Below are 17,338 nucleotides of genomic sequence, written 5' to 3' on the forward strand. Positions count from 1 at the left end.
AAATTCAGTTTTAGTTCATTACTCTAGTTTTACTTTAAAAAAAGAACACGCAAACGTATAAGATGGAGTATGTTAGCCAGTGCTCATGAAGTACTGTAGAGCTTGCTTAGGCAATAAGAACTACTTCTATCATTTTAAAAGGTATGCGCAGAATGTTTCTCAAAATTTGAGAAAACTTCATTTACTGTTAATGCAACGTACGTGTGTAGCATGTATAGTATCAGCTTACATACGCAGATCTCGCTGGCAGTAGCCCGCTAAGGCCCTGGTCTAAGTAAACTTGTTCCGAGAATAGCAGAAGGGATTGGGTTGGATCAGAACGACTTTCAGGTCAGAGTACGTGTATTCTGGATTTGGCTCCGAGACAAGTGTCAGGTCAGGACGAGTTCTCAGTGCTTGAAGCCGGTGTACAAGTACGTGAAATCCAATGCAGTGTATGAAAGCAGAACACTATCTCATTTCCGCTCCACTCTCCTCCAGCTCAATGGACTCACACGACTTCAGACCTGCTCACACCGACCAACCCACGCTCCACGATGGAATTGTTCGGCTTCCGATATTGCCATCCATTTTGACAAGCTGACTTACTGCCTGATAATGTGTGAACCAAGAAAGCAGCACACAGAGTGGGCACTTGGAGCGAAATATACTGTGGCAGAGACAGCAAACTCGTTCCGACTTCAGAACACCTCCACAAGGTGTTCTAAGAACCTCACACAGAACGGTATAAACTCGGAACGCGTACCGAGAGTCGCTCTGCTCTCAGGGCCGTTCTTAACCACGCAACGCCATGCCATGGCAGAAATTAAAGCCAGATGATTGGCCAAGAATTTTTAGGGGTAGGGTGGAAATGCCACGCATGGCATAAGTCCCGTGCCACCAAAAGTGACTTTGCCACGGTGACATTAGGTAACTTTTTGAAAAACGGAGGGAAATCCAGTAAATTTGCAACAAAATGGAGGGGGATCTAGGCGCAATTCTAACGCTACTGCTAGCGCTCTTGCCGATCGTTGCTTTAGCTGCTGAATCGCGCCGCCAATGTCGACACCGCGTCCGGCTAGACTGGAAGGCACACGGAAGGCTACTAGTGGATGAGGGTCAGTTCCAGAAGTGCTATAAGATGTCTTATGAGTTATTTATGGCGCTTGCTACGAAGTTGGATCCATATCTACGTGTTGACGAAAAACAGTCTCGCAACAGGACTGGTGTTGAGCCGATAAGCCCCGTTAACAAGCTGCACATGTGCTTGCGTTGGCTTGGAGGCGGTTCGTACCACAACATTCGGGTAACAAGTGGAGTTAGCGTGTCGGCCTTCTACGCCAGCATCCATGAAGTTGTGGATGCAGTAGTCGACCATCCAGATCTACAGCTTCAGTTCCCTTCAACCATAGCTACTCAACGTTACGCTGCAAATCAATTTGAAAACCTTAGCAGCTCTCGTGTAATGAACGGATGCGTAGGAGCTATCGACGGCTGGTTGTGCCCCATACGGGTGCCGAAGAAGGACGAAGTTTCGAGAGTTCGCTCCTTTTTTTCGGGGCATTATCGACATTATGGTGTTAATGGGCAAGCCTGTTGCGACCATCTAAGTCGGTTTACAGCCGTGACATGCTCTAGTCCCGGTGGAACTGGAGATGCGGTTGCGTTTCTAAAGTGGAGACTATCTAGCGTCGTTAGTAAGTTTCCAGCCGGATTGAACGTGGTTGCAGATGACGCTTACACCAACACCAACCAACTCTTAACCCCGTTTCCTCGACCAAGAATATCAACTACGTTCCATGACAGCTACAATTTTCACTTGAGCCAACTGCGAATTAGAATTGAGATGGCCTTTGGTCTACTGGTGAGTAAGTGGAGAGTTTTCAATGCGCCGATGGAAATCGCCTTTAACAGAGTGCCTCGCACTATAATAGCTGCGTGCATCTTACACAATTGGTGTATCAACCGGCGGCTTCAAGAAGATATATTCTACCGAGTAGATAACGATGAGGACTTAGCGGAGGCGTTGGATGCAGCACTGGAATCGAACGATGCATCAAGAGATGTTACTGTTGCTTCGCAAGATACTTCAAGGTATCGTCAACTGTACGACTCCTCTGACTTACTTGTCGACACGGACATCTATAATTCTTCGGAGTGGATTAGAGGTGCTGTCGTCGATCTTCTTGAACGCGATACCATTTTGCGCCCGCAGTTAAATCAGGCCAGACGACGCAGAGAAGCACAGGAGCAGTGAATCCAACTTGCATGCATTAAATATCAAATAGGTACTGCTATTACCTTGTTGGTTCGTCCTCGTGATAACCACAAGATGTTCATTTCCCGCAAGATAGAGAAAAAGCTGATGTTCACCCACACCAGACTTCACAACTAATCCAGCTCCGCCAGGCGGGATTCGTACTGCTGTAGTCGTTTTGTGTACAGCCCAAGGCTGTTCGTCAGTGCCACGTCGGTTTCTCCATTGGATACAGACGCACGTTAACTATTCTTCACTTGGGAGATCACTTGGTGAAGTTTAGCAATCCGGCCAAGTAGCATGTCTTCCTCATCAGTGTTTGGTGTGACGGCTTTAGTCGACGCCGCTGTTGAGCTCTGATTTCCGATAAGAACCTCAGCGATGCGATCAAAGGTCGTAAGAATGTTGTGTTGCCACTTAGCTGACTTGCGTGAAGAGCGATCGCCATTTGACGAGCGCTTCAAGTTCATCGAGTCGATTTCATCTTCCTCGTGCATGCCCCCTTTCACATACGACTCCAACTCTGGCTTCTGCTTGATGCAAACCTTGACATACGCAGCATCCAAACTTCCATCGCAGAACTCGTAAAAGTCGTTGGAATTTTGGCCGGATACATCGAACTTCGAGAAGGCTTTGATGTATTTGGTGTTCACTTTCTTCCACATGTCATAAAGTCGTGGTGCATCATGCTGGACGATGACAGAAGGGTCGATCCCGATGTAGCGAGGGTCATTGAAGGTGAAGAGGCCATTGTAATCCGTTGTGTTGGTTTGAAACTCCTTTGCTACTTCCTTCCAAAAGGACGTGTTCTGGTTTACCTCACCCGTGTCTATTTGGTCTCTCGTTGCCGCGTCGTCGGATGAAGCAAGACGCGTAGCAAAACGGTCCGAGAAAAGAACATTGAGAAGTCGAATGCAGCAGTGTTTTGTTTTGCGCAAGCTTGGATCCAACAGGTTTCCATCGTCAACAGTTGCTTGAACTGCTCTACGTGTAGCATCGTGCCTCTTCAAATGTTCAACGAGCGCAAGCTTACCGAGCTTCCTGGACACTCGCAACTTTCTCTCGCTGCACTCCTTCCGCAGTTGAGCCACCGACCACAACGCATAGTCCTCACATGTCGGCGTCGGGACCGCTCCCGGATTTTTAACGGTCCAGTTGCGTACTTGCATTTCAATACGGTCAGCGGTGACACCTTGGCTCACCGGTTGTGAATCGTTACTACCAGGCTCCGGTACACCACGTTCTTCGGCATTTGGAAGAACAACAGCGCGGTCGCCATCCTCCGTATAAATATGTTGTGGATAGTTAGATCGGGGTTTGCTGACTGCAACATAGCAGGCATTTCCACCATTAATTTGGGTGCCACGGTCCGTTATATCGATCACGTTGCGCGCACCAGGAGCGCAGTACCCACTGGCACTATCTTCACTAGCAGCACGGTCTCCACTAGCAGCAAAGGATCCACCAGCAGCAAAACCACCTTCAGCAACGCAGTTCCCAGAAGCAACATAGCATTCGTCAGCAACACGGTCTCCGTCGATGCCATTGGCATGGCGGTCAACAACATGGTCTCCACCAGTAGCACGAGTGACCGAAAGGCCTACGCCAGCGACATGACCAGTAACGGTACCAGCAACATGATCTCCGTCACCAGCAGCACGGTCTTCACCAGAAATATGGCCTGCAGCATCAACTACAACACCGCACCAACCTTTACCAGCTTCGCAAGTCACGACCAACAGAGCGAGCTCCACCTGCAACATCAACCCCACATAATGCAAGTGGAGTGGACACAACGCCAACAAACTCAGAGGAGGGTTTCCTGAGAGCATCTACAGGTGGCGTACCGCTTGCTGGCATGACCTTGACGCGCTTGGGCCGACCAATTTGCGCGCCTGTGGTCCTCCTCGCGCTCTTGCCGTTGCCGGGCATCTTCGTTTCCTTTTGGCCAGCAAGATTTGTTTTGTTTTTCTTTATCGTAAAATTTTGTTAAAAGAAAAAAAAATATATTGGTGGCAGCTGCGTTCCTAACGAAAACCTGCCACACTGCCATGACGCTGCGACAAGTATGCCATGGCATGGCACTTATGGCGAGGAAATACCATCGGTCAGTAGAAAACTACTGATCTGTCCCCAACGCGGCGCTGCCTGCACAACTACTGATTTCACAGCTACTGGAGTGCTGTTAAGTTCGCATTTGCATTTTCTCATAGTCCTGCCTCGTTTGGTGTTAAGTTCGCATTTGCATTTTCTCTTAGTCCTGCCTCGTTTGGTCTATCAGTCTCTGACTCCGGCGAGCTGGCTGCTCGCGACGCTGGGTTCGTCTTCCCCGCGTAGATTGATAGACCCAGACGAAATTGACTGACTCGTGTTCGAACACCATCTTTAGGCGCGCTGGCACGTTGGCACTTGGCTCCCGCGTCAACTCTGTGTACCCCACCCATTGAATAAGGTAGTATACGAAGTTATTGACCCACCGTTTGGCGAATATTCTTTCTACCTCGAAGAGCTGAGCATTGTCTCCTCTACGAGCTCGGCGCTCATTTGCAAAAAGACCTCCTCCTCTACTGACAACGTCACGTAACCCACCACCTATGGACGATGCACGCTCTGCGTCCAGCTCTCGGTCGACTTCGTTCGGTATGCTAACTTCTCTGCTTAGATGAAGCTGCCAGAAGGAGCCGTCCAGACGGCGCTGGATCGTTCGGGCTTGACGCTGTCGGGGGTTGAGCGGAGGCATCGACCAAAATGGCGAATGCCACCGAAGTGCACTCCACAAAAACAACCATATAAATAAAGGCGTTTTGAGCAGCTAAAAAATAGTACACCGAAATAACATGTTGACGTTGAAGTAGCTGGGTACACGACGTATCCAACTGGTTACTCTTAGGGTACGTTAGTAGAGTTCTATCTACTCACAGAGATTGACTCCCCAGTCCGTTTGCTGCTGATATTTATTGAGAGTGAGGATCAGTAAGATAATTTATTGGAAAGAAATACCTTAATTATTAATCAGCAGTCAACGATTGCAATTGTTTGTGTCGTTAGTTTCCTTATTTGTGTTGGAAACTCAGTGTCTGCAATATTGGTTCGCGTCACGTATACTCCCCCATACGTTTGGCTGGAGCGGTCTGAGGTATCAACTTTTGCGTCCTCCCTCAAAACACCCATGATTATAGCTGTAGCGATGTCAGAAAGATCTACCACGAAGGGAGAACTCCCATAATTCGGAGGCGGCTTTCGAGGCATGGTACGCTTAAGGCAAAAGCGGTTTTGTTGAAGGCAGCAGAAATGTAGCTATGATTAGAGTTAGGTACGGATCGAACTTTATCATTTTCTACTGATTGCCGTCTTTTCTGCGCCGCATTGGGGACAGATCAGTAGTTTTCTACTGACCGATGGTATTTCCTCCACTTATGGCAGTGGTTAAGAACGGCCCTCAGCCAATCAAAAGGCAGAATTTTCAGAACGAGTTTCGGTTTTTTCTACTTAGACCAGGGCCTAAGGATGCTGCATAGCTACCTGGTGCTTGTTTGTTCACGTTCTGTTTGATTATTCCATGCAAAAATACATAATTTTTGCCCACAAAACACAAAGAGCGAAACAAAGAGCAGCAAAGCGTGAGTCGCTTTGAGTTGCGGCGTTCGAATATCCCGCCTAGAGCATTCCGCAATCAAAACGGCCAACGTACATGTACGTGTAGCAATCCAGTGTACTCTACAGCTCAAAGAGGGCTAAAGTGCAATTGTAATCGTAGCAGCCCGCGTACAGAGTAGGCGATTGGATGGCGCAGCTATTGCAGAGCGCGTGCTTGCAGGGCCGTCCAATGGACGATGGCATCGTCCAGGCTGGATTCCAGACCGGGGTGCAGAATGCCAGCCTGGTGCCAGGCAGCCAGCATGTTGATCGAGCATCCCAGATCATCTCATCAACATCTAGCCGCCATGATCGGCAGTTCCGGCTTTCGCTATTGAGACTCCCACTTTTACGGAACCATACTCACATCAAGTGCTTTGGGGCTCCTCTTCGAGACATCGCAACTCTGAATGCGGTAAAAGCACCTTCTTATTTTTACGCAACGGCCCGTTCGCCGTCGTAATCGATGCACGTTCTGTGTCCTGACCTTTCTAATTCTATATTTATAGGTACGTAAGGTGCATTGCATCAGAAAGGTTTTAGTATTCTTGCATTTTTTGAATTTCAAAGTGCGCACTGTTGCCAAAGAGATTAAGCTAAATGGTTTGGCCGCTCGATTGAACACGCTCGTCGAGCTCCGTCGTTGATGTTATATTGAGAAAGGCAGCTTTCCCGTGTACGGCATGTAGCTGATAGCTGACCGACCAAACGTGACGAAATAGGAAAATAACTAGGATGCATCCCTAAATTTCACTTTGAAGACAGTCAAGTGTCCATTGCTCAGAGCATTTACTTTCATACTTGCTGCCTGCTTGACCTACTCATTAAATCTTGGAGCAGTGTCAATAGAGGGACAAACGGAAATTGGTTGTTTACGCCTGCGAGGGTTAATGTCCACATTTCCCACAACCGCTATATCAGTTTTTGCAGATCCCGTCTGCGTAGCCACCTCTGCAACTCATCTGCTCCTCCTCCAGCAGCCGACAACAATCAAGTCGGGCATTTTTAGTTTGCAATTTTCCAGTCCGGCAACAGAGCGGTGATAAGATACTGACTCGCCCATACTAGCGATTTTTCATGAGCGTCCAGTCTACCAACGTGATCCTGATGCCCCCACTGCCAGACATGGGCTCTTCCGCCTACTCCACAGCGCCCAGCAGCCCCGAGATCGTTGCTGTCTCCAGTCGCAATGGCAACAAGAAGCGTCGCCGTCTTTCGCCCAGTCGCGACGGCAATGAGGAACTCATCTGCGCGCTGACCGGCGAGAGTCCAGCGCCTCCGCGGCCTCGCGCAGCCAACGGAGCGCCGCTCAGTGCCACTCATGAGATCCGTCTGCTACGGTCTCAAGTTGCCGAAATGGAGGAGGAACTCCGCGTGTTGAACAACAAGTGGGCGGCACATCTCCCGGACCAACGCACGTTGGCCATCGCCCAGCGCTCCGCCAGAGAGAAACACGGTGCGATTCAGACCGAGACGGCGCACAATGAGCTGCAGCAGATGCTTCTGCAACAGCAGTTGCTGTTCGCCACCCTTCAGTCCGCAGTGTTGCGTGCGCCGCTGCATTCCAGTGGACAGGCAATGTTCGAGGCTCTCCACTTCGATACGCACCTTGGACGCGATGCCAGCGAGAGAGAGAAGCTGTTGCTGGCTCACAATGACCGTTCGCTCGCGACGTTGCCGTCCATCGTCCACAGGTTCGCACAGATGGCCATGGATAAAGTCATGGCTACGCAGGATGAGCACGGCACCAAGCCGGTTATGCCGCTGTCGCAGATTGACATTACCGGATGCAAGGACTATACGCTCATCTCGAGCGTCTTTGTGTCGGAGATCCCGCACACGTCGCTCGAGGAAGTCTACGCGGCCGTCCTGGCCTACTTTGACGGCATCCCGACGTCCATGAAGCGCCACTTTAACGTCAACGCCAAGCGCGTCCGACTCAACAGTGTCGACTCGCCTGTAGTGTACCGTCGCTCGACTTTTAACGGTGCGGGACTGCCAGCGAGCGTGAATAATGTGGTCTGTTCGGAGCTTACCCCGTCTCATGGAATGGTGCACATCGACGCCATTACGGAAGATCCGTTGCATCCGATAAACAGATCTACGCCGTCGCAGTTCGGCATCTGTGGCCTTACCATTACGCCTCGTAAAGACCTTGTGACCGGTAGAACGGTGTCGGTCACACTGCGCTGGATGGTCGTGTACCACTACAACTTACTGCCGGACGACCCGGCCATCAGAAACGACCTGGAAATCATTCGCCCTATTCTAAATGGCGACCTGATCACAGCTACTGTGTGCGGGTACATTCAGGAGCGACAGCAGAACTCGCGCACAATGTAGACCGTAGCGTAAGTCCTGTAGTGTTCGTAAAAAGCCTCGTGTAAAGTAGGAAATGCAGTAACTTTTGTGTCAAACGATCTTTTGACCCTATGGACGCGCTCAGCGTCTCCATGGACCGGACGCGGGTGCGAGTCGGGCCAAAGCGTCCTGTTGCAATTTGCCTCGCTGTACAGTATTACTGTACGACGGATTAATACTGTACGTGTAATAAAAACGAGGTTCGTAATACAGTCCCGGTATGATGCTTCATGTACCGACGCAAGAAAAACCTGCTGCAAGTTTACTATATAAGCTTAAAAAGGCTAAGTACTTTATTAATAATAGCACTTGGTGCCAACAAGTCGCAGATCGAACCTCAGCCAGAGAGATTGAGTTTGTAATACATGCACACGAAGAGTTCAAACTTCATAAAGTTTTGGGGGGTTGTAACAGAGCCTTGCAAATCTTCGTCGTGTATCCAATTGACTGGGAGGCACACTTCAATTGCTTGCTTTTATGTCGGGTGTGTCGACGAGCAAGGGTGATGGATGGATCTGCTGATTGCATTCGTTTACTGACCCGTCCTCGCGATCCGCTGCTCGTGATGTCTTCGTGGCCTCGAAGCAAGCACGACCCGATTTGGACAAATGGCAGCAACGCATTGCGGCTTGTCACCACGCAGACCAGCTTTTTTTGTAAGCTTGCTGCTGCCACTTGAATAGTGTACACCGGCTGGAGACGCGTGACCACCGTGGTCACCACGTGCACTGCACGCACCACTGTGTGCATATACGGTACGCGATCTCTCGGACACTCAGACTGAGATTCTCAGTGAGAGTTCTCTGTCTCTGCAAAGAACCAGTCGCGCCACAAGCAGCAGAAAGGAGCGGCAGATGTTTACTTGGGAATCCCAAGTTGGGATACATGTAGTAACATGGCTGACAGTAATGATAAGGGCTGCCGCGCCACCAGCCGCAACTTCATGACATGGCTAAAGTCGACTGTGGGGCGGGTCAAGTTGACCGTCAACCACAACGGAGACTTTTGGCGGTGATCAAATGTTGCAGTCCACAATTGCGTTGGTGCCACCAATGGTGGAGACAAGCTTGTCTTTGCGTATTATAGTGTACGCAATACGTACAGAGGCATGTACAGAGAGAGGCCTTATCGCCGTGCATCAACGGCGCTGATTGCTGAGTGCCCGCCAGCGATGACTCGTTGCCAAAAGCCCGCCGCGGATTGGCCACGTGCTTCCCATCGACGCCACTTGTTCCTTTCTCAGGAAACAGTAAGCAGCCTCTATTAATACATCGCGCAGTCCCCACATGATGAAATCGGTGGCTACCCGGACAACAGGACGAAACGCTTCATCAGCTGCGACCGGCATCGGGTCCTTGCTGATGCGTCTCGGACCCCCCATCCGCATCATCATCCACTTCGATCATCGTCCAACTTTTAGGCGACCTGAGTCCTGACCGCGTGAATTAAAGAGCCGACTACGAGCTCGTCTGGCAGGACGCGAGCAAGCTGATATCCGTCTCGCTAGGAGGACAACACGAACGCAATTCGGGCGTTCACCCCGTGTTCAACGCACCGGCTGACTTTTGCAAAGCATGACAAGTCGACAGAAAGATCCTTTCATGGCCATCGCCACGACCAGCGGCAGCTCCAGAAAAACCGGCACCAGAGGTCGCAACGCGTCCGGCATGCCGACGCGAAAGGCCGCCGTCCCGGCCGCGGTGCGTTCCTCCCTTCTTGTCAAGTATAATAGCTAAGATTGTCAGTGCTAACCGTGCTGCTTGCGCTGTACAGCATGAGGTCAAGGAGCTACGTAGCGAAGTCCAACGGTTGGACGAGCAGTTTACGGCTCTGTGCGCCAAGTGGAGAGCGGCGCTGCCCGAACGCGACGTGTTGCTGGCAGCCTGCACAGCAGCTAAGCAGAAGACGGTTACTGGTCGCGTGGAGCAGCTCAACCTGCGCCTAAAGGACGAGTTGCTGCAACAGCAACTCTATTTCTCAGCGCTGCAGCAGAAGCTCACAGAGGCGCCACTATGGTCGCGCTCTGCACTGTGCCAAGATCTGTTTGACCGTATGCACGGCTATTTGCATCTCGTCGGGTCAGACCCGGACCGGCGCAAGGAGCAGCTCCAAGCACGCTTCGAAGTGGGTGTCCGGCTCGCCCCAGAGCTCGTGGACAACTTCACACGCGAGTTCGTACCACTCACGTCGCCGGTTCTGCCGATTTCACGCACCAGCACGGCAGCAACCACGATCTCGCCGCCACTGAGCGGAAACGACACGGAGAAAGACGGCAGCACGTGTGGCACACTCGTCTCCAACGTCTTCGTGTGTAAAGTGCCAGCCAATGCCTACATCCCACGGATCTTCCAGACGTTGGTCGACAACCTCAAAAACACCTCGATCGAGCTCGAACGCCGTCTCGGCGTCCTGCTTGAAGTCAAGGTACCGACGGTACTGTTCCCTTCAGACGTGCCTCTGTTATCTTACAGACCGTCGTGCTGGAAATGCTCACTAATTGCCAATGTTTTTATTTTTATTTTTTACGTTTATTGTAGCACGAGGTGGAAATGGGGGAGTCGACGTACTACGCACGTGTCGAGCGTCAAGACGGTGAGATGCGTCGCGCGCACACGAACCGTGCGTGGACCGGCAAGTTGATTAGCGACGACTTGGCCGTCATCGTGACGGATTTTGTGGATGAGGACGATGACGAAGGAACTGACGCAGCCAGGAAAGAAGCGCAGGACGTACAAGTCGGCAGCGATGGTGTGCCATTGGTGCCGCCCACATCAAAGTCGGGACTTCGTATCGACATTTGCTCGATTGTCACAATTGCGCGCGTGAAGGACCCAGAAACGCACGAGCCGATCGTTCTGATGCGTCGTCTTCGTGTGCATCGCTACAACTTGCCGCCCAACTCGCCTGTGCTCCACCGCGAACTCAACAAACTGATGTCGTATTTTAACGGAGATTTTCACATGGCAATGCTCAGTGACGCGTATATGAACATGAGCAACGACGGAAGTGAATGCGGCCGATCCGAGACGGAGGACAAGACGGAGGTGCAGTGGACCAAAGCAGAAGCGGAAGATACCGAGTCGGACGAAGATCGGATCACGAAAAAGCGGAAAACCTGCCCAATCAAGCTGGAAAACGTCAGTGCAGTCGAGACGAGCCCAAGCGAGACGTGACCTCGAGTTTATTTTTTTGCTGTAAGTCAAATGCCCGCTGGAAGGCACAATACCTAAACACATAGACAAATAATTTAACAATACTTTTTTTTTTAAATGCGAAAATGATATTGTACACGAAGCAATGCAGCTCAGATTTTTACTTTAAACAATGGTACAGACCAAACAAAAAACTAACACGACGGAAGCGCTCTTGCAGGGCTGCCTTGCTCCAGTTGTCGACAGAGCACTTCCATGAACAAATCTCCGTTAAACCAGGGCAGCGTGGACCGGATCTCGTCGTGCAATCTCGGCGAAGTGGGTGAGAGATTGTAGCGATTGACGCTCAGACGCTGCAGTAGCACGTGTTCCTGGCCAGTCACGGGATCTCTCTCCGACGTCATTAGCAACCTGCAACAAGATAAAAATTCCGTCAGATCCGAAGATAGCAATCGTGGTAAATCAACAACTTCAACAACTCAGCATCGAGACAGTATCGGATACGTACGAGAGACAGGAGTCCAGACCGACACTTCCATCTGACTGGGGTAGCGAGCGTCCCTGTCAACAAAATCGGCAACAACCACCGCCGACTCCGACGTGATGCAAGCGGCCAGTGTCGTGTTGCTGGCTGAGAAAAATTTGGGCCCGTTGCGATACCGCATTTGCGTGTAGGCTCGAGCTTCGCCTAAATCCTGCATTAGCCCGAGGTCGCAGTGCACACCCACGTGGGCTTTGAGTTCTGTTGACAAGTTCTGGAAATAATGCAACGCCGCCGCCACTGCCTCTTCCAGTGGTCGGTGCGGAATCCGACAAAGGAGGATGTTGGAAACGTAAGTGTAGTTGCCATCGGCCATGACACTCGTGTGTGAAAATGGGTTGCTAAATGTTGCACTTGGCAAATGTTGTCGGGTGAACCGACCCATAAGTGCCGGAACGATTCGAACACCCATGGCACATTGCGACTGGAAGTGGCAAGTGGGCTGAGAATCGGTCATGGTTTCCGTAAGCTCGGAGTATCCGTGCATGCCGTCGTAGAGTTCTTTGCTCCGTGATGGGGTCAGGAACGGGGATTGAGTCATGACATGTTGCAACGATGCTAAATACAGTTGCTGTTGCAGCACTTGGTCTTTGAGAGAGCGGTTCACTTGTTCTGCCTGCGACGAGATCCATTTCGCTTTGGCTGCCATGCAGGCTTTTTATCGAACGGTAGGGTCTGGTATGTTTTCTTGCCATTTAATACAGAGTGAAGCCAATTGAGCTTCCATTGCTGCTGCGTCGGCACGTAGTTGCCGTAGCTCGTGCTGGTACGTTCACGACAAAAGTTATTAGTAAATAATTTGCTTGCCACTTTTTGCTAAATGATTTATTTCACGAACCGTGGCTGAAGGTGCCGATTTGCGTTGCGGTTTGTTCAGGCCGCCGAGGAAAATGTCTTCTTCTGGTGGCCGGGTTGGTTGCTGTGCCTTGATAGCCATGAATTTGGCCTCGAGTTCACGGGCCGGTGAAGAGGGTTGCACCAACGGCTGCAAGAGGTACGTTCGTCCCCGCGTCGGCAAGGGCGGCATTTGCTGCACGAGAGTGTCCGGTGCCATCGCAAATGTTGCAACCTTGACCTGACCGCGTGTCAAGCGTTTTCAGAAGTGGAGCTTTTCCCAAAACCAGTACCATATGTGAGTACAAATCCCGAAATCAGTACCTTTCCCAAAACCAGTACCAGTACCAAAACAAAAATAAAGTGGACCACTTTATTTTTGTTTTGTGCTATTGCACTATTAAATAGTACAAATTTTGTACTAGTTCCACTGGAGCATCTAGCCAACGGGCCTGAGCATCGTGTGGGTGGACACTGATCGCCTATAATTGCACTGCACAAGTCAACCATGACGGTAATACGTCGTCCCTCTACAGTGTGCTGACGGATGTGGTGGGAAGGTCGTCCTATACCAGAATGATGTCGCTCCATACAGCGCCTGTACTCGCAACTACTTCGCTGAGAACATGGATATGTGGGTCCAGCTATTTGACTCGAACGACGCGTTTTTGAATTATTTCAAGAGTGACAACTACGGAGACAATTTCGAGAACCTGCAGGTAGTCTTATCTTGCTATGCCATTGCCACTGTGGACTGAAACTTCCAAAACAAAGACTTTACTAATCTCACTTTGGTGAACGTGTCGTTAGCAATTTACAGATTCCTGTCAAAATAGAGCTGACAATAGTAGTTTTGTTTGATTTTCAGCGATATATAGTCAAATGGTCTGATAGAATTTAATTTTTAGTGGAGATTCGATGGGATATAAACGCTGTGTCTTGTATGTAGGTTACGTTTGATTTTATTACTCCGGAGTACTAATTAATTAAGAAATTTACTGGCATGCGACTTGAGTTTCCTGTGGCTTGAGATGCAGAAGGTTCTTCTGCAGGTAATTTTGCCGCAGTGCTCACTTGACGACCGGAAATGATATCACGTAAATTCGGGAGGGATACCGCATGCGGTATTAATTGTGAGTTAGCTAAAGCTGTAATCTTGCATAAAATACGTTGCCAGCCGCCCTGTTTGGAACCGTTGTCCCAAGGTTAGTTCAGATGTACCATGAAGGCTTGTCATATCAAGCAGATTCATAGTAGATGCCTAACGAATTTGTTAAGGTCGTAAAATTTACAAATGCTTGGGCGAGAAAAGCTGTAAGGAGGAATAGTTTATCGACTATCCTTAATAAAATCGCTTTAATTTTTTATGTCAGAATGCAGTTTATTTCTAAATCCTTAATCCTAAAATCAGCTTACTCCAAAAAATCGTCTTACTCCAAAGATTGTCTTACTCAAAAAATTGTCTTACTCCAAATTGCGTCCTACTCCAAATGGCGTCTTACAAAAAAGGATATGATTTCAAAACGCGTCTTAATCTAAAAATTGTCTATACTGACATAAACCACCAAAGTCAAATACAGCATCAAGAATTGTTGGCAGAAGTATTGTATAAAAACAAGACAAAAAGAATATGTTTGTTCTCTCGAATGAATTAAGTATATAAAGCCAACTACGGAAGCGAAAGTCGATATATTCCACATTCTGGGCACAAAGGCGTAAAGCCATTGTTTCTCAAGTAGTCGTTACTGCAAACTTTATGAAATAAATGGCCGCAAGGGCTAATATAGAGAGGGGGCTGCACATTTGGCAAATACTCGCCACAAGTCCGGTGTTCACAATTCATTCCATTTGTAGGACGAGCGTCAGGATTGTTAAGGTTTGTGTAGCAGACAAGACATTCATCACTTCCATCGTTTTTTTCAGTAGCTTCGAGAGTCCCAACCTTCTCAGCTTCCCCATCGTTAGTACGTAAATTTTCATTATTAAGCCTCCGTTTTTCTTGATACCGCGCGTTTCGCGCTTTTCGTTTCTCTTTTTTTTCTTTGTTTCCGGATCACAATTGTTCTTCCGCACATGTTTTTGGAGGTTTGATCGACTGGAGGATGCTTGTTCGCACACGTGACAGCGAAAGTCAGGAGACGCGGAAGCCCCAATTGCGTCCATTGTACTTACAAAGCTCCAAAATAGTCTGAAAGAAATATGTTTCTTGTATTTATAGAATCCTTAGCGCTACAAAAATAAAGTGGTCCACTTTATTTTTGTGTGGGTGGTTTTGGGAAAGGTACTGATTACGGGATTTGAGCTCACATATGGTACTGGTTTTGGGAAAAGCTCTTCAGAAGTGAGTGTGCTGGCGCAAGTTGCACTCTGGATAGGGAAGGCAGAGAGCAACATACTGGAATCAAGTCATCGAGGATGAACTAGGCTGTGGTTACAATTGCGCTCCGCATTCACCGTAAACCAGACTCGTAAAATGGTGGTATATGTACCGGTAAATCGTGGAAGATCAGTTTTCGAAAAATGCACACGTACTTTAAATACTTGTACACTCTGTGTAGGACTACGAACACAGTAGAACTTGCTAATACTGAGTCGATGCACTTCAGTACATGTAGTAGTGTTGATATTAATACAAGAAGCTGATACAAAATGAAAAATCTTTCATTTCGCTAATTGATACTTCAAGCTAACTCTAACCCTACATGTATGTCCCCCTAAATACCGGTACAAGCTATTCACTTCCCAAACAACAGTGCAGACGTAGAGACTTTCCAAAACAAGGTGATCGTCAACGCACGCTTAATTACCAAAATAGCCTTGATAATTCTATCCCCACGAGGACAAGCGACTGACGTCATGGCAACGAAAGCAGGCAATGCCAGCCCCACCTCGTCCTCCAGCGACGACGCGTCGCCCCACAAGCACCACAAGGCAACCGACCGCACGCGCAAAAATGCCAGCAAGCCCAAGCGCAAGAAAATACCCACCTACTACCGTCGTAAGGCACGTGCCCAACCTGTTTAGTCGTGAGATAGTCTTTTGCTTTTTCCTAACCATCAAATGAATACAATAACAGGAGGAGATGGATCGGCTGGAGGAAGAAAAGAAACGACTTGAGGAAGCGGTGAAAGATCTAGAAGACCGAGCAGACGTCCTGCGGCCGAGAGAGGCACTGCAACGGTGTCAACACAGCAACAAAGTGTTGCGTGAAGTGTTGCACGCTCAACGTCGGGCGATCGCAGGCGCAGCATCAATTATTGCGCATCATTTTGTACGTTTATCTTTCAGTTGAATCCCTGCTTTTTTGCAGTACCCAATGATTGTTTGTCCTTCGACTACAGCGTGAGTAGTGTACGGGGCCGTTTGACACACCGACCAAGCTAAGCAAAGACCCGGTAAAGCGCAGAGCTGCTCTAATGAAGATGAGGAGCCAGCGATTATCGTGCGCCTACGAGTTCATGATGGAAATGCTGCGCCACATGGACGTCACGTTGGACTTTTGCGAGCAAAAGAGGTTCACGGCGACCAATGGCGACGTCTGCTCCGAGCGCTTTGAGATCGTTCCACTGCCCGTAGCGCGCAGCGTCAAGCGGGTTTTTACGACACCGTGGAGGCATTTGTGTCCAACATGGAGATCAGTATGTCTGAGGTGGACGGTGACATCACTATTCGAGAAAATGACGAGCCGCAATTGTCCATAAACGTCCCAGTCGCGCAGCATCGGTTCGTGACTACCATCGCTAATATGGTCCAGATGGACACGAACAACGCTGCGTTTGCAGAGTATCGGCCGCCAGGTCCGGGAGTGGAAGAGATCGGTTTCTCCATTAATGACCCTATCGACGAGGACGAACTCTATCCTTACAGACCGGAGACTACATGTAGAGTTCGACAAGATGTCACGGTTATCATTATGGTAGCGAAGCATCGTGATAAAGAAGGCAATCCTCTTATTGTATTCTCTCGCTGGTGGTCGCTGTGTCTCCGGAAATCCCATATCCACGTTCCCAAGCTCATTGCCGACCGGATCCGGAATGGCCTCGAGAGCGTCTCCGCCTCCATGCTGGCTGCAGCAGAACGTGCTGGCGCTGGGGGACCCACTGGGGGCTCAGTAGCTGTCATATAAAATGTGTAAGTACAGCGTGGGATGCTAATACATGTACTTATAAACTCGTCTACTGTACGTGGCCTCTCCAATAGTTTGGCAGGTACAGTACAAGTGTCGTCCTGATGGTTACGAAGCTGACCATGTAAATGTGCACGTAGTTTAAACGACGGTACCGGTACATGTACAGTATGAAGCTTGAACGCTGTCGGTCAGTTTCCGAGCATGAAACACTTCAACTTCAACGATTATGGCTCACCATTTTAGAAGCAAGTCACGCAAATGTAGCCATGTCTGGCGTGACGGATGATGATGCTCGATTGCAAGCCCGAAGCTGCTCCATGATATCACCAATCGTATCTGTGCCGAACAAGCCGCACGAAGGAGAGAATCTGCCGATGCCAGGACGTGCGAAAAATCCCATTTCGGGGCCTACTCGCGGTGACGACACGCCTCCGTCGCGTCCGGTGGCA

At 49.5% G+C, this 17,338-nt stretch overlaps 4 protein-coding genes across 4 annotated transcripts; 3 read left to right on the forward strand and 1 right to left on the reverse strand.

Moving 5' to 3' along the window:
* Positions 1-6,949: 6,949 nt before the first annotated feature.
* On the forward strand, positions 6,950-8,215 carry PITG_12439 (uncharacterized protein; the record flags this gene model as incomplete). The annotated part of the gene is made up of 1 exon (XM_002900282.1): positions 6,950-8,215. The coding sequence occupies one exon, from the start codon at positions 6,950-6,952 to the stop codon at positions 8,213-8,215; it is 1,266 nt and encodes a 421-aa protein (XP_002900328.1).
* A 1,438-nt stretch (positions 8,216-9,653) lies between these two features.
* Positions 9,654-11,210, forward strand: PITG_12440 (uncharacterized protein; the record flags this gene model as incomplete). Its single annotated transcript, XM_002900283.1, has 4 exons — positions 9,654-9,933; positions 10,007-10,684; positions 10,771-11,139; positions 11,208-11,210. The coding sequence occupies 4 exons, from the start codon at positions 9,835-9,837 to the stop codon at positions 11,208-11,210; spliced, it is 1,149 nt and encodes a 382-aa protein (XP_002900329.1).
* Positions 11,211-11,579: 369 nt separating this feature from the next.
* On the reverse strand, positions 11,580-12,653 carry PITG_12441 (uncharacterized protein; the record flags this gene model as incomplete). The annotated part of the gene is made up of 3 exons (XM_002900284.1): positions 11,580-11,796; positions 11,890-12,542; positions 12,594-12,653. 3 exons carry the CDS (start codon positions 12,651-12,653, stop codon positions 11,580-11,582), a joined length of 930 nt encoding a protein of 309 aa, XP_002900330.1.
* A 3,189-nt stretch (positions 12,654-15,842) lies between these two features.
* Positions 15,843-16,886, forward strand: PITG_12442 (uncharacterized protein; the record flags this gene model as incomplete). Its single annotated transcript, XM_002900285.1, has 3 exons — positions 15,843-16,031; positions 16,111-16,353; positions 16,395-16,886. The coding sequence occupies 3 exons, from the start codon at positions 15,843-15,845 to the stop codon at positions 16,884-16,886; spliced, it is 924 nt and encodes a 307-aa protein (XP_002900331.1).
* Between the last annotated feature and the right edge of the window lie 452 nt (positions 16,887-17,338).

The sequence above is a fragment of the Phytophthora infestans genome, genomic scaffold, assembly GCF_000142945.1.
Source record: "Phytophthora infestans T30-4 supercont1.26 genomic scaffold, whole genome shotgun sequence".
NCBI classification, from domain to species: domain Eukaryota; phylum Oomycota; class Peronosporomycetes; order Peronosporales; family Peronosporaceae; genus Phytophthora; species Phytophthora infestans.